Source organism: Acomys russatus, chromosome 16, assembly GCF_903995435.1.
Source record: "Acomys russatus chromosome 16, mAcoRus1.1, whole genome shotgun sequence".
In the NCBI taxonomy this organism is placed as follows: domain Eukaryota; kingdom Metazoa; phylum Chordata; class Mammalia; order Rodentia; family Muridae; genus Acomys; species Acomys russatus.
In genome coordinates this window covers 46,780,402-46,796,888 of record NC_067152.1, presented here as the reverse complement: position 1 = coordinate 46,796,888, position 16,487 = coordinate 46,780,402, and the positions used below count along the sequence as shown (strand labels likewise).

General features: G+C 52.3%; 1 protein-coding gene across 1 annotated transcript; it reads right to left on the bottom strand.

The window, feature by feature from the left end:
* Positions 1 to 6,512: 6,512 nt before the first annotated feature.
* Uts2r (urotensin 2 receptor) lies at positions 6,513 to 7,820 on the bottom strand. The gene has a single exon (XM_051157892.1). The coding sequence runs from the start codon at positions 7,694 to 7,696 to the stop codon at positions 6,536 to 6,538; it is 1,161 nt and encodes a 386-aa protein (XP_051013849.1). The 5' UTR covers positions 7,697 to 7,820; the 3' UTR covers positions 6,513 to 6,535.
* Between the last annotated feature and the right edge of the window lie 8,667 nt (positions 7,821 to 16,487).

Below are 16,487 nucleotides of genomic sequence, written 5' to 3'. Positions count from 1 at the left end.
TCTATGCCTGTATTTCAGGCTGTATGTGCGTGTTGATTCACCCATCAGCCCGCAGGCCCAACCCTGTTCAGGGTCCCAGTTCTACAAGAGTTCTTGGCACAGACCAGCCAATCCTGACTACCAGTGCTCAGGGCACCGCCCCGGGCACCTGCGGGACTTTTGAATTTCACACTGATACATATTTATGGAGTGAGGCATAGGATCTGGACTTTCAATTATGCTGTGAGTTGCCAGAGGCTGTGAAAGGCCCACTGTGTCCCTGCTGGCTAGCCAAAGTAGCTGTATTCCAGGCTCATGGCAGGCTCCACTAGCATAGTCTGGGCAGTGTCTTTGCTAGAACCCTGCAAGAAGCCATTAGTACGTAGCATCTGTATATCCCCTCCCATGCCCCCTGCCTACAGAGCTGGGGTGCCCCCCCAAGCCCCTGGTGCCTTAGCTAAGAGGGCTTAATATAAAGTAGCCTAGCATCGGGACAGCCAGCAAGGCCACTAATGTGTGGAAGGCACAGCCGGCCGCCAACCTGTGTAGCCTGAGAGCACTGCAGGTGAAAAAAGCCGACTACGGGAGGAAGAGGAGGAAGGGGCACCCCCAGAAGGCGACCCCTGGGCTGGACAGAGGTCACGGAAGCATCTCAGGCTGTGTTGGTAGGAGACAGCAGGCAGGAAGGTTCCCCAGCAGCTGCCCTGTGCTGCTTTCCTGCCCTCTGTAGCCTCTGGGCCACCCAGCATCTGTGGTTCCAGGACAGGAGCACTGTAGTACATGACTGTTCGGCCTTAGGCCACTGCCAACCTGTGCACCTGCCCCTGACAGCCTAGGGGACAGGGACAGAGACAGGATCCCTTGGAGGGACTTGGCCTTCCTGACCCCACATGGGACAAGGTTTTCTCACTGGCCTAGAAATGGCCTGAGTCTGGAGGTGCCTGCCGTTGGCTCCAGCAGCCTGGCTTCCATTCACCCGTCATCTGTCTGGAATTCTAATGGAAAAACATGCATGTGGTGAAGGAAGGTGCCAGGACAGGCTGGGACCAGTTCCCAAGGCCTTACCCAAGGGTGTTTGAGAACCTAGCTACCCATCCCCTGCTGGCTTTCTGGGGGCCCAGCAAGATCAGTGCCCCTCCCCCACCCCATCTGTGTACAGGTTCAGGGGCAGTGCAGGCCTTCACAAACCAGTGACAGTCATCTGCTCTTGCTGTCCTTGCAGGGCAGGGCACCCCCGTAGTCCAGGTGGGGCCTCTGTGCCTCCCTGTACTTGAGATACTGCCCACAGCAGGAGAGCAGAGGCTCTTGCCTGGAGGTGATTCTTCCCAAAGGACCTCATTCCCGGGAAGATTATGTACACAGGAAACCTTGGTGCGCGCGGTTTCCCATCGATGACTGATTGACACAGGCGCTGATGCACCCTGAGCAGTCAGCTGGGCACCCCCTACCTTCTCCACGTTGGAGCTGTGAAAACATCCAGCCTGGGAGATGTGGCGTTAACCCAGAGCTGAAGTAAGATGATTTGAAGCCAGACTCAAGTTATAATAAAGCTGCTTGAAGTCAGCTCAGCCTTCTGGCTGGGGGTGGGATCGTGCCTGTGAGCCGTTTACCTACCAGGTCTGCTAGTGGAGCCACTGTCTTCATTCACTCACTCAGTCCATTCATTCATCTACTAAATGCAGCCTCCACTGTCCTGCGTGTGGGGCTCACAGCTGGTCAGGATACGGTCACCACTCCTGGCTCAGGAAGGGTATGTCTGTCCCTGTGGCCCCCTCCTGAGGCACACGGACACTCAGTCCAGCCAGGCCATCCAGCTTCCAGGCTTCCTTGTCCCACACTTGGCACGTCTCCTGCCCATAGCACCCTCAGCCTTTAACTCTGCTTTTTACAAAACACAACCCCAGTTAAGTCAGTGTCTTCCGGTAGAATGCCCACCAGCATTCTATGAGAAGAAATTTCTTCTCAGACACACCAGAATACCTTGGATCCGTGGTGAAGGCTGAGAACAGAAAGGCCAGACCTCCGTGAGCAGTCATGACCCAAACACTACAACAATGGCTTTTAGTCCAGACTAGCACTGGCCCTGTGGGGGCCCCACTGTGGCCCCTTCTGGCAACCTTGTTGACATGTGCACTGTATAAATCCACATGTCCACCTGTAGGCTGTCATCAGCAGATTCCTTAAGCCATGGAGAGGGAGCTGTGGCTACTGATAGCGTGCACCTGTCTGGAAACCGACAGGATGCAGGCCCAGGGCCACAGGTGTGAGTCCCAGCAGGAAGTTCTCAACCTGTGGGGCGCAGCCCCTTTGGGGGTCAGGATCAGATATCCTGCCTACAATTCATAACCAACAGAATTAGTTACAAAGTAGCGAGGAAACAATTTGATGGTTGGAGGAACTTTATTAAAGGGTTGCCGTATCAGGAAGGTCGGGAAGAGCAGCTGTCTGAAAATCTGTGGACAGCAGCAGGAACATAGCCTCTCGCAGCCTCGGGGTGGCTGCACCTTTAGGACGAAGTAGCTGGTAATGCCCACAGGTCATGTTCAGGTCCCTGTCTCACAGACAAGGACATCATGGGCAGGTTAGAGCCAGGTGCTTACCGTGGGCAGAAAAGCCTCTTGCTGAAAGCCTCTGGTTTTGGGGTAGACAGATTTTACAAGCTGCCTGGTGTGTAGGGACCACCGTTTCCCTCACCCACATCACTTCATAGAGTAGAGCCAGTGCTCGTGGAGATTCATGAAGCAAAGGAGCCCAGGACCCAGACCTAAATAGTGGGTGAACATCGGAGAAAGGAAAAGCCTAGGCAGGGTGCAGCAGGGCACCTGGCGGTTGGGCAACACGGGCTGGACCCTAGCTCTGACCTCACCAGTTCCCAGACTTCTGTACTCAGTCCATTCCCTTCTGCCTATGGTGTAGCCGATGGGGCCCGGTGTAGAGGGGTGGTAGTGTAGGAGACCTGGGGAGGCGCAGGCCCTGTTACCAGGAGATGCCGTCATCCACCTGAGCCAGGGCTGGTAGTGGAGGCCTGCGACACAGGAATGCTTAAGTAACATTGCCAGATTTTAAGCTGCGTGCTGAACAGTATAAGATTAAAATAAATATTAAATAAAACTAGCTGAGAGGTGGTGGCGCACGCCTTTAATCCCACAACTCGGGACAGAGGCAGGCGGGTCCCTTGAGTTCTAGGCCAGCCTGGTCTACAGAGCTAGTTCTAGGACAGCCAGGGCTACACAGAGAAACCCTGTCTCAAAAAACAAAAACAAATAAACAAAAAACAAAACAAAAACCCCCAAAATCAAAACCAAACACTGAAAAATCCCTAAAGTCTTCCCATCATGAACTAACTGTTGATATTTAAAGCATTTCTGTGAAACTATTTTTCTTTCTTTCTTTCTTTCTTCCTTTTTTTTTTTTTTGCATATGTGCATGTGTGTTTACACACCAAGGAGTCATGCTCACAGGCACACTTGTATGAACACACATGCATGCCTACATACAACCACACAGGCACAAATACATTTTTAAAAATGAAACAAGATTGTGCTATACAGTCTTATGCCGTGGTTCCTCTCCACGACCACTGGACAGTGGAGTCAGTGGAGTCTGGGTCAGTGCCTCAGGTTCATCCTTCCTGACCCCAAAGAATGTTGCTCTTTGAAGATGCCATGCCATGTTAACAGCTGTGGGGCATTCCGTGACAATGCTGAAATTAGCTCCTCGCTGCGTAAATCCTTATCCACACCTGATACTTGGATTTCAGGATAAAGCCCTGATTGCTCAGGCAAGACTTATAAACATTTGTGTGGCTCAATGTATTTATGTACTTGAATTTTAAGATAGGTTTCGATTTATTCTTTGACAGTTTCATGACATGTAAACAATGTATCTTGGTCGTATCCACTATACACCTGGCTACCCTACCTGTCTTGTGGTGCTGGACATGGGACCCAGTCCCTCAGGCCTCTCAGGCAAACATTCTACCCACCAGCCCCACAGGGCTCTTGATGAAAAAGGTCAAATTTTGTTGTTCTTGTTTGGTTTGTTTTGTTACTGCAGGATCTCTGTTTTGGCTTTCAATATATATATATATATATATATATATATATATATATATTTTTTTTTTTTTTTTTTTTTTTTTTTTTTTTCCCCTAAATGGCTCTGGGTCAGACTTCTTTTTTTAAGACAGGATCTCACTAAGTAGCCCCAGCTGACTGACCAGGCTGGCCTTGAACTCTCAAAGGTCCGCCTACCTCTGCTTCTCAAGTGCTGGGTCTACAGATGTGTGCCACCACCATCTGCTGGGTCAGACTTCAATCATCTTTCTTTTCCTTATTTTAGAAATATGAGCACTCATTTTTCTCCCTCATTCTTTTATGATTTTGTATTTCACAGGAATGTTTAAAATGCCACCTGAGTTTTGTTCTGCCTGGTGGAGTGCCCCATCTACCTAAGGGAAATCTCTTGTCTCAGGGCCTTCTAAGCCAGGCTGCCCCAGTGGAAGACTACTGTGCTCAGATGTTTAGTACCTTGGAGGAAAGTGGCACCAACGCTGTGTAGCCTCTGCTCCCCTGGCCACTGTCCACACTATGTCTAATGTGCTTCTGGTTCCCCATCCAAATCCCATGGCTCAGACACAGGAGTCCGCAGCCAGGCTGAACTGTCCAGGAGCTCCCACTTGAGTCTGGTGCATGAGAAGCCAGAGCCCCAGGCAGGTGTGGGTAGACATCCTCCCTCCAAGAGTGGGCAGCCTTCTCTCCAGGTGGAGCCGAGGTGACAGGACCTGACATCCCAAGGGCACAGGAGCCTGGCACACTGTCCTGGACCTTAGGTGTGCTGACTCTGAGAGTTGCAGAAACTCTCTGCTCTGAGGCATGAAGAAGCCGGAAATGAAGGCCACCCCCACCCAGGCCTGAGGCCACAACATATGTGAGTGTCAAGTGAAAGTGGCAGGCCCAGCTCTGAGTTCTTAGAGACACGACCAGGAATTGGGCTTTGTCAAGAAAGAAGGGGCTTTCTAAAGCTGAAGCCCAGCATCAGAGACACAGTGGGGCTTGGGGCAAAGGAGGGGCAGGGCAGGGATAGGGGTCTCCAGCCTGGGTTAGGATGCTCTGCCTCACCACCTACATACTCCTCAAGTGAATTCACTCGCCACCAGCCATTTTTGTTTTGTTTTGCTTTGCAGAGTTGGTGGTAAAACCTAGGGCCTTTCACAGGCTAAGCAAGAGTTCTGACACTGAGCTATATTCCCAGACCTTAAAAGAATTTAAAAAAAAAAATTTAGAGTTGGGCATTGTGGCACAGGCCTTTAATCCCAGCACTCAGCACTCTAGACACAGAAGCAGGTGGATCTCTGTGAGTTCAAGGCCAGCCAGGGCTGCATAGTGAGACACTGTCTCAAAAAAAATTTATTTTTATTTTTAAATTTAGAGACAGAGTCTTTGATAGGTAGCAGAGGCTGGCCTAAATCCTCCCCAACACCTGGGATTACAGGCCCAGCCCATTCATTTGGGTATGAGTGTGGGTGTGTTCATGTATGTACCCATGTTTAGCCCTCATGTTTTTAAAAAAAATATAGCTAGATAAACCTATCATAACCATGGTGAAGCACACGGTACTGTGGCACCAGAACCTATTTCTGGAACCTTCTGTCACTCCGGGGACCTGCACTCCATGTCCTGCCACCAGAGTGTATCTGACATTCAGCAAGAACAGTACCAGACCAAGGCGCTGTCCCAGCCTCTGATGGTCACCCGAAAAGGGGTGGACAGCTGTCTCTGGCCATGGTAGGAGAGATGGTCGCCAGGGAAGGGTGTCCAGAGGATGGTTCTCGGGACAGGGGAGCAGTCTGTCCAGGAACAGTGAAGCCGAGGCCTCATCGCTGTCAACGTGAGCCCCTGTGGGCTGTGCTGCCTCATCCGAGAACTTCAGCCCTTCCTTTATGTGAGCTTCAGTGCTAGCTGGCCTAGCTTCCCTCAGGCAGCCCAGCCCACCCCAGCCTCTCACACCTCTCAGCTACCTGCCCTCTTTCCTGCCCTAAGTAAGAGGAGGCTTGGAAAGCAGACAGGCCCTCGCCGAACACTCAGCTGCCTCATGCTGGGGATCCCTGAGTCCAGGACCCCACTGCACCCTAACTTCCATCCCCAGCACTGAGGCAGGACAGACTGCAGAGTACAGGGTTTATTGTTTCGTGTGCATCTGGAAGCAAGAAGCTACTGTGGGATAAGGCTAGCGGAGGGAGAGGGTAGTGATGCCCGCAGCCCCTTACCAACCGATGGGGGCGGGTCCCCGGGGCTGAGGGCGGGCTGACAGCCTGGCACCAGCTGCTCTGGCTGAGTCACCAGGGTCTTTGGAAGAGGGTCTGGGGCCCAGCTTCTGAAGCTTCTGGAGGAGTGTGTTGGCATTGCAGGCAAGATGGTGATAGAGCTGAGCAGCAAAAGAGAAAGGGAACTTTAAGACAGACAAGCTAATTAGGTCTGAGTGGGGGATTCTGGGAATGGGCTCCTGAGTGGCCTGGCTTTGGGTCCTTTCCTACCCTCCAGGGTCACACAGGACATTTTCAGACAAAAGCCCCACTCGGGGGCACTGGGGACAGCATGAGGATCTCTGTGGCCTGTTGGCTGCTAGAGGACAGGGAGCGGCCAGAGTCCTGCTGGAGGTGAACTGGGCCGGGCAGGAAGCTGCCAGCACTCCCTGGACCACGGCCACCGCTACCCGGTGGCCTCCGGCGGCCACGCAGGTACTCACGATAGTTCTTGGTGAGCAGCGTGTACAGGAAGGGATTGATGCAACTGTTGCCGTAAGTGAGGCAAGTGGTCAGGTAGTTGACGATGCGCGCAGTCTGGGGCGCCAGCGGCATGGCCTCATGGTACTGGGCCAGCAGCTGCCACAGCCAGAAGGGCAGGAAGCAGGCCCAGAACAGGAGGACAATGGCAAGGATGAGGTACAGCACCCTGGGGTTGGGAAGCCGCCGTGTCTGCTTGAAAGAAGCTTGCTGAGATAGCCAGTAGGCCCTGGCCAGCCGGACATAGAGCAACCCGATGACCAGGCCAGGCCCCACAATGCTGGTCCCAAAGAGCAGTGTCAGGTAAGTGCGGTGGGCGTGCGGGCCCCAGGCCGGCAGGCAGAGGCTCTTTGAGCCCCTATGGGCCAGCCGGATGGCAAGCACCATGGGTAGGGTCAGCAGCAGCGCCAGCAACCAGGTGCCCAGGGCCAGCAGCTTACGGTAACCCTTGGAGCGCTGCACTGTGTCCAGAGGCCTCAGTACCGCAGCGTAACGTTCGCTGCTCATTATGGTCAGGGTGAAGATGCTGGCATGCATGGTCAGGAAGTCCAGGCTAAAGAGGACACGGCAGCCCACGTCCCCAAAGTGCCAGTCCTTAGTGACGTAGGTGGCTATGATGAAGGGGATGCTCAGCAGGTACAGAAGGTCGGCCAGGGCCAGGTTGACCACATAGACATACATGGAGGCTGAGGCACGCAGAAACCGGCACATGACCACCAGAGTGTACACGTTTCCCACCATGCCCACTACACCCATGGCTGAGAGCACTGCCCCAATGACACCCGTGGCCACAAGGTCTTGCAGGGAGCTGGGATCTGTTGGACCGGCCCAGGAACCGTTGAGGGACACATTGGGGCCACCAGGCAACTCGGACACAGTGCTTCCTGACACAGCCAGGATGGGAAAGCGGGTTGTAGGCTCCAGGCGCAGCGCCATCTCTGTCCTCACACTAGGCTTCTGGTGGGAGTCCCAGTGCTCAGTGAGGAGGGCCTGTGGGAAGCTTGTCCTGTGGGAGGAGAGTAGGGTCAAAGGTTCAAGGCAGCAACCCACATCCGTGCCCTAGCGGCCTCCATGATGGACACAGTCCCTGTTCCCCTGCAAAGGGACACAGGCTCACCAAGTCCTGTCCCCTGTTGGAACACCCGCCCCCAAAGAACTTCTTTTTTGTTATCTCCTCAGCTACACGGGGGGGGGGGGGGGAACGACCCTAGAGCCACTGGGTCCCTCTGTCCCCCAGGACATTCCCCAGCAGGACCCCAAGTCCCACCCCAAGGCAAGTATAAGACCTTTGCTTTTCTGAAAAGCTGAGCACAGCAAGGCAGAGGTCAGCTGTGGGCAGAGACAAGAGCCCTAAGTTCTAACCCTACAACCTCAGAGTCCCGTTTCCCATTTCATGTTACTTGTACGCTCTTTTTTAAAAAATATTTATTTATTATTATTATACAGTGTTCTGCCTCCATGTACACCTGCACACTAGAAGAGGGCACCAGATCTCACTATAAATGGTTGTGAGCCACCATGTGGTTGCTGGGAATTGAACTTAGGACCTTTGGAAGAGCAGGTGGCCCGCCTAACCTCTGAGCCATCTCTCCAGCTCCTAATTGTACACTTTTAAAAAAATTATTTCTTTCAATCACAAAAGTAACAGCTACTGAGCTTTAAAGTTCAAATAGAAAAACAGGTAAAGGCCTTCGGCTTTTCATTCATATGAAGAAGATGAGCCTGTGTCCCTGCCTCACGTTACATGAACTGTGATGGAGGCAGCCAGTCAAAAAGCCTTTGGAAGAAACCATGAGGCACGGCAGGAAAAGATTTATTCTAAAAAGTTGTTTAAATTACATTTGTATTTAGGGTGTGTGTGTGAGTGTGTACGTATGTGCATACCCCAGTGTTCATGTGGAGCTAAGAGGACAGTGTTTGGAGACTGAAGTCTTTCCTTCCCCTCCGTGCAGGTCTCCAGGCTCTAACTCGGGCCATCAGCCGTGGAGGCAAGCAGCCTTACCCACTGAGCAGTACCAGCCCCCCACCCCCCAAAATGATGAAAAGAAAAACCCACACAACTATGTAGCCCTAACTGCCCTGGAACTCTCTGAGGAGACCAGAGTGGCCTTAAACTCACAGAAATCTGCGTGCTTCTGCTTAAGTGTGCTGTCATGCGCTGCTTTTTGTTCTGTTGTTTTAAAGAGAATACAGTCTCTGTCTGTCTGTCTGTGTCTCTGATTTACTTTTTGTGTGTGCGTGTTTTGACTTCACAAATGCATGTGCACCATGTACATTCCTGGTGCCCTCAGCCGAGTATCAGCTCTCTTGTAACTGGAGTTACAGACGGTTGTAAGCTGCCACGTGAGTGCTGCAAGCCAAACCCAGGTCCTCTGCAAGAGCAGTAAGTGCTCTTAACCATGGAGCCATCCCTCTAGCCCAGGAAAAGATTACTTAAAAGCAAACTTCAGGCCGGGCGGTGGTGGCGCACGCCTTTAATCCCAGCACTCTGGAGGCAGAGGCAGGTGGATCGCTGTGAGTTTGAGGCCAACCTGGTCTACAAAGCGACTCCAGGACAGCCAAGGCTAACACAGAGAGACCCTGTCTCGAAAAACCAAAAAAACAAAAAAAAAAAAAAAGAGAGAACACTGGCTGCTCTTGTAGAGGACCTGGGTTTGATTCTCAGCATCCACACGGCACTAACAGCCATCTGTAACTCCAGCTGCAGGGGGATGACACTCTCTTCTGAACTCCTCAGGCACCAGCACACATATAGAACACATTCATGCACTCAAATGAAAACATTCATACAGAAGCAAAAATAAGGTGTTTTGGGTTTTTGGTTTATTTTTATTTTTGTTTTTTGTTTGTTTTATTTATTTATTTACTTTTGGTTTGTCAAGACAGGGTTTCTCTGTGTAGTCCTTGCACTCGCTTTGTAGACCAGGCTGGCCTGAAATTCACAGAGATCCACCTGTCTTTGCCTCCTGAGTGCTTGGATTAATGGTGTGTGCCACCATGTCTGGCTCAGTTTAAACAAAAACAAAAAAAGCCCCACAAAAATTAAGAACGTCACTAAACAAAAGTGAGTTGAGAAATTACGAGAAAATATGCATCAGCTCAACAGACCAGAGAACAAGATCCATGCAAGTATGGCCGGGCTGTGGTGGCACACGCCTTTAATCCCAGCACTCCGGAAGCAGAGGCAGGCAGATCGCTGTGAGTTCGAGGCCAGCCTGGTCTGCAGGCAGGAAAGGCAAACTGAACAGGAATGTCTGAAAGAAAGCACACCAATGGCCACAAGCTAAGGAAAAAATGCTACACGGGTTGTTGCCATCAGAGAAATGCAAATCAAAACTACAAAGATACTCTAACAAGCACTCGTATGCAAGTACACACATGTGTGCATGCACACACACACACCGAGTCCGTAACCAGAGAAATCAGCGCGCCGAGTCCATACCCGAAGAGATCAGTGCACCTATCGTCCAGTTGTGGGAGAGAGGACAGGAGAGAGCTAGGTTCCTTGTTGACTGCAGCTGAGAAGTGAAATGCTACAGGCAGTTTTCGAAAAGTTTGGCACTACAATGAAGCGAAGCAGGTGCGTCCCTTGTTAGCAGTGATCCCACACACCCCAAGAACAGCACCGTTATGTTTAATGGGCTCAAAATGACCCAAATGACCATAAATAGCAGCAGCAGTAGTGTGGATAAGCAAAAGTTCCAGAGAAATGACCTGCAGGAGCAGTGAGACCTACTGCCACAGGCTGGGTGACACGGGGTTTTAAAGGACAGTAGCAGGCAGGTGTTCAAATGTGGCTCCCTCTGAGGCAAGTTCATTAACTGACAAGGTCATGGTTACAGGAAGCCAAAGCAGTGGTGTGTCTGTCTGTCTGCCTGTCTGTCTCTCTGTCTCTCTCTCCCTTCCCTCAGCAGGGGTCACACAAGTGAACATGTTTTGGGTGGGGGCGGGGGGGGGGAGCCTCTAAGTTTCACTCAGGCAGTGGTGGCACACATCTTTAATGCCAGCAATCAGGAGGCAGAAGCAGACGGGTCTCTTAGTTTGAGACCAGTCTGGTCTACATTGCAAGTTAGGCTGGCCAAGGCTGCTACACAGAGAAACCCTGTCTCAAAAAACAAAAACAAAAACAAACAACACAAAACCAAAACCCTCTAAGCCTTGTGGATTAGGTTAGCCTCCTAAGAAAAAGGCCTAACGGGTAGACTTTCTGAAAGGAAGCAAAGAACACCCAGAGTTGCACAGGCCTCTATAACACCCAGGCCTAGGGATGCCTCTAGAAGTGATCTTTCCCCTCAGCCAAAGCTGAAGAACCCAGGCAGGTCTAGGGTTAAGAAGACATCCCCACACCAGCAGCTCCCAGCTTCATCTAACCTCGCCCTGCAGCTGTCTCACCTCACAGGTCAGCTCCGGAGACACGGAGGTCCTCCAGCCCCGCTACGAAGGCGAAAGGGCGCAGAAGCCACTGCCCCTCGAGCCACCGGTTCAGGGAGGGTGAAAGTTTTCAGTGCCAGCCGCTGCTGCGAAGCCAGCCAAGCCCCGCGAAGCTCACAGGCAGCGTGGCGCTCCCCGGTGCGCCCCTGGCCATGCGTCCCGGGCTGTGCAGCGGGCGCCTGTGCTCTCACCTCTGTCACGAAGTCATCGGCTGCCTCCCAGCCCCGGGCTTAAGAAAGGCGCTGCGTCCTGTCACTCAGATGCTCGAGACCCAGTGGCCATCACCGCGCACAGATTGGCTAATGTCGCGCGCAGTAAGCCATGTTGCGGACCGCTCCCCGCAGTCGGGGCGGCGAACTCCGGGTTCTGAGCCGGTTTGGGCTCGGGGCATACGGGTCGCCGGCCTCCCTAGAGTCCCACGCCACGCCCGCTCCTGCTCTGCAGCTGCCACCTGTCCCACTGCCAGCTGGGAATGCGCCGGTCTGAGTATTAATAACCGGCCACGCGGGCCGTTGTGAGGGCTCTTCAGCAGAGATGGGCACCGGATTCGGGGCTGAGGTCGCGGCCGGCCACCGAGGTGTTTGCCCGGCTAGGGAGCGGGAAGGACCTCTGTGTATGCTGAGGGCTCATCCCCTCCACACCTCATGTAACCACCAGTGTCAGGCTGAGGCGCAAAGATTTACTACTTACTGTAAAGGTGAGCAACATGCCCTGCGCTCATTGCCCAGGTAGGGTGAAGGTCCACTATTTTCTAAGTAACAGGAGCCTGGGTTTGGGTAGCAACCCTGAGGTCTTATGCAGCAAATGATGCTGCTGCGTTCACAATTCTCAGGTGGCTCAGCCCTCTAGGAGAGATCGCGTAGGCAAACTTAGGGTGCAAGGGGTCACTCTGCGCTCTGCCCCCCATCAGTGTTAGAAAAGGCACCCTGTGATGTGGCTAACCCCAGCTGAGATGATGAGCAGGTAGTGCTCAGAAGGACAGGTCCATGTTGGTCACATGCTGAACAAAAGTGAATCTCCCATGTCTCTGGGACAGGGAGCCATACCATCCCCAATGCAGAGAGATGAATCCACAGAGATTACTCTGTGGGGATCCATTTCCTACTTGGAGCTCAGACGTGGGGTTTGGATGGCGTCAGAGTGGGCGGGGCGCCAGGCTCATCCCCTCTGCTCGGGGTTAGGGTTAGGGTTAGGGTTAGGGTTAGGGTTAGGGTTAGTCTCACCTCTGTCTGAGCCGTATTCCTCTCTTGTTTACAAAGCCATCATCGGATTCCCACATCCCTTTAAACCCTGGTTCCCACCTCAGGCTCAGCACTTTCAGCCAGGAGGGATAGAAGACCTTCTGGCGGGCATCTTTATCTGGATTCAACCATGTCTGTGTCCTAGGTAGAAAGGAAGCCCTGGCCGCTGGAAAGCTCTAGATAACGGGCTGGTGAGCAATCACATCTGCACTCTCCTTGCAGCAGAGGAACCAGAGAATCGTTCCCTTTAGCCAGTGCTCTGGCCTGATGGTAGCACAGACTAGAGGGAAAGGCCTCTAGATGCCGATGGCCTTCCTGAGGAAGCTGCCACAGGCCAGACATGTGGACGACCGAGATGGTCATCGTTTGTCCCTTGGTTCTCTGCACTTGTAGCAGAAGCTGCAAGCCCTTGTCTTTGGGTGTCCTTTCTCCCTTCTAGGACAGCTGGGCAAGCATTCACCACGGAGCCGAGGCCCAGCCCAGCCCCTCATCTCTTCACCCTGCAGAGCCCCAAGGAACAGACGCCTATGTAATGTGGATGCTGGACAGACCCTGTGAGCAGGGAAGCTGCTAGATCATCCCAAGGGTGGTTAGCAGGGGTGAGAGCACACGGAAAGGGGTCAGAGAGAAACTTCAGAGCCAGGAATGGGAGGCCATCTGAGACCCCTTCTCTCATCGCACAGGTGGCCTGCTAAAGGGGCGCCTGAGTGTCCACAGGATTCAAGTGCTCTGGGCTGTCCAGAGGCAAATGGTTTCCATGCTCCCCCCACCCCCCACATCTAGTATGCTCTGTGAAGGAGCACACTACCTGTTTGTGAGTCACTTCACGGACCATCAGATCGCACGCTGCTCGTGCAGCCTGCACTTCCACTGAATGTGACTTTCAAAGCTTTGTTCTGCACATAATGGCTTCATTACATTTGATAATGATAATTTCTCTCATCAAAGAACTCATTTCCAGTTGCATTAGCACACTCTTCAGAAAAGCCAGTTGTGGGGATATCTCTTCTCAGGTGTACGTCCAGCCCACACACAGCTGCTTACTAAAGAAGCCCGATGCTTTGTAAGCATCTACCACTAGATGCTTAGAGACCACAGGTCCTTCTCTTCACCGTTCCAGGCCACGAGAGCAGTGATTTGCTATGGAAGACACTGGGAGAGGTAAGGGGCGGGCCGAGAGTCCGGCAGCCTAGGCTTCTGTGCACTCCTAACATTCTAGGCAGCCCCTGGGGAACCAAAAGTGCTCGGGGCAGAGATGGCTCACCAATGTCAGCTGGGCTTCTCTCTGCACACATGTCTGCGACAGCACTCCACAGCCTGCGGCCGCGCCATGTCCCCAGAAGCCTCCATCTGAGACACAGCTGGAGAGATGACACTCACAATGAAATCAATTAGAGCCCATACCCGTCTGCAGCTGGGGGTACGGGCAGCTGGGGGTGCGGCAGTTGATTAGCGGGCAGCCCCAGACGGCTTGGTAATCCGCGATGGAGGCCTGAGGCTGCCAGGCGGGCCCAATGCAGACCCGGTTCCTGACTGGAAACGCCCAAGCTAGTGAAAGCCGAAACACAGGTGCAAAGAGAAACATGGACGCCCTCTGTTCCTGAGAGTCCACCTCAGGGGCCTCCTGCTGTGGAGAGGGATTATAAGGGTCCCAACATTGCAGTCTCCTGGTCCCACAAGGCTGAGTAACCTTTGAGAAAAGGTCTCAGTCTAGGACCTACGAATCCCTTACATCCTGGGCAAAGAGCCTGCACACAGAGCCACGGGGGAGCCTTTCTGGGTATTGCGAAGGTGGAGTGACTGCAAACGCCCACATTTTCCTGCAAGAAGTATACTGAAGCTGTACGGGCTTAAAATACCGCTGACCCTGTGACCATATAACTTCAAACCCTCTCTCCCCTCAGCATGGCCGTTGCTTCCTTTCTGTTCCCTGAGTGGTGACAATTAGGCAGGAGCATCAGCTAGCTTATGTCTAACAGCAGTGTGAGGGCCTTCACCCCCAAACCAATAGAGGAGCCGTTGTGACAGTTGGAATCTAAGGGGCAGGACCCTTGTTTCTCTAGGTTCCCTCCCAGGAGCTTTCTTCGCTATCCTTGCTGTATCAGCATCACCACCACTGTTGCCACCATCTTCGTCTTTGTCACCACCATCACAGGCATTGTCAACATCGTCATCTCTGTCACCGCCACCGTCAGCAGTATGATCGTAACCACTGTTTTTCATTCCTATAGTAAGTAAAAGACACCTCCTACGTCTACATCATGAAATGACAGTTGAAGCGGAAGTTTCCGGTTTCTTTAAAACCTCAGTTGTGTCACGTGGCGTTTTTGCTGGAAGCTGTCTTGTGCGAGGGCACGTGATGTTTTGCTGAGAACAGACATATGAGAGGGCACGTAGTGTTCAGGAAGAATATAATAGAATGCCACAGACAATGAGATGACATATTTTGCATTTTGGGGGGGGGTTCAATATAGGGTTTCTCTGTGTAGCCTTGGCTGTCCTGGACTCACTTTGTAGACCAGGCTGGCCTCGAACTCACAGTGATCCGCCTGCCTCTGCCTCCCAAGTGCTGGGATTAAAGGCGTGCGCCACCACCGCGAGGCTGGTATCTGTTTTTTTTTTTTTTTAAATCAGTTTAATACTTGACACATCTTTCATCCAACATGACTTTCTGCTTTTCGTTCTTGTTTCATTGGCCTGTTGAGGACAAGTGGCCCAGTCACAGCTACTAGAGCATTAGGGCCCTGGCTCTGACCCCTGACACCCTGGTAACAAGCACTGAGGGTATGCTGCCATTGGCTCTGGTGCCCCAATACCTGTCCTTATCTCCTGCTTTCTGTTTAGCCCCAGAGGCCCAGACTGGTCTACTCTACTGATCCAGGCAGCATTGTCTGATAAAGTACAGAACTCAATTAAATTTGAATTTCAGGTCAACAACAACAAAAAAATATTTTTTTAATGTTTAGAACAACAGACCTTATGATCCTGGAAAGCTGTGAGTGCAAATGAGAGTGACAGAGCTTCAGATGCAGGAATCATAGGATTGTGGGAGCACAGAGGCCAGTATTTCCCTAGGCAGTGGCTGTGCTCTCAGATGTGTGTCTGCTTCGGTTTTCCCCACAGGTGCTCTAGGAAAGGGTGGTGATCCCATCTCTGGGCCAGCACCCTAGAACTGCAACACTTGACTGAGGTGACTTTCACACAACAAAATGATTCGATATGAAGAACTCAGGGGCACTTAATGAGCTCCCCGCATGCGCAGCTAGCCCCACCCCCACCTGATGGCAGAGCTCGTCCATCACTCAAGAAGAGCCGGAAGCCTCCAGCCCCTCATGGCCTCTCTCCCTAAGGGCTGATCTACTTTAAATGTCTCATAAAAACACGGTGAACAGTGTGAGCTCTTTAATTCAGCATGATGCTCTGAAGTCTGACCGTGCTGCGGGCATGAGCCCACGCTGTCTGTCACTAACATCCCTAGGCCTGGATCCCCACAACTTATCTGCTCATGGCATTTGCTTCTCATCTTTACTGTTGTGAGCAACGCTGCTAAGAATATCAACATACCTGTGCAGAATTCTTCTGAAGTTTACTCTGGGTCAGATGTTTTTCTCCCTATTTTTACATGAGAAGAACTGAGGAGCCAGTACAATCTTGCTGGACAGAAATAGCGATATCCTGGGGCTGCCTCTCCACATGATATACCCCCCTCCCCAGAATGTCCCACTGTGGTGACATTATCTAAAGAAGAAGTCTGGAAGGGCCAGGGAATGGCTCAGTGGTAAAGGCCGCTGCAGCCGCACTGACGATCTGAGGTCAGTCTTCCACACGTGGAAGGAGCTCAGTGGTAAAGGCGGCTGCAGCCACACTGACCATCTGAGGTCAGTCTTCCACACGTGGAAGGAGCTCAGTGGTAAAGGCAGCTGCAGCCACACTGACCATCTGAGGTCAGTCTTCCACGTGTGGAAGGGGAGAATAACCCTACATGTGAAGTGCCGTCGAATTTTTCATATCAAATAATTTTGTTGTGAATGCCACCTCAACTTAATGTATGCTGT

What these genes read in the sequence shown, in the direction of transcription:
- Uts2r (XM_051157892.1), bottom strand. Translation starts at nt 7,696, where the DNA reads ATGGCGCTGCGCCTGGAGCCTACAACCCGCTTTCCCATCCTGGCTGTG.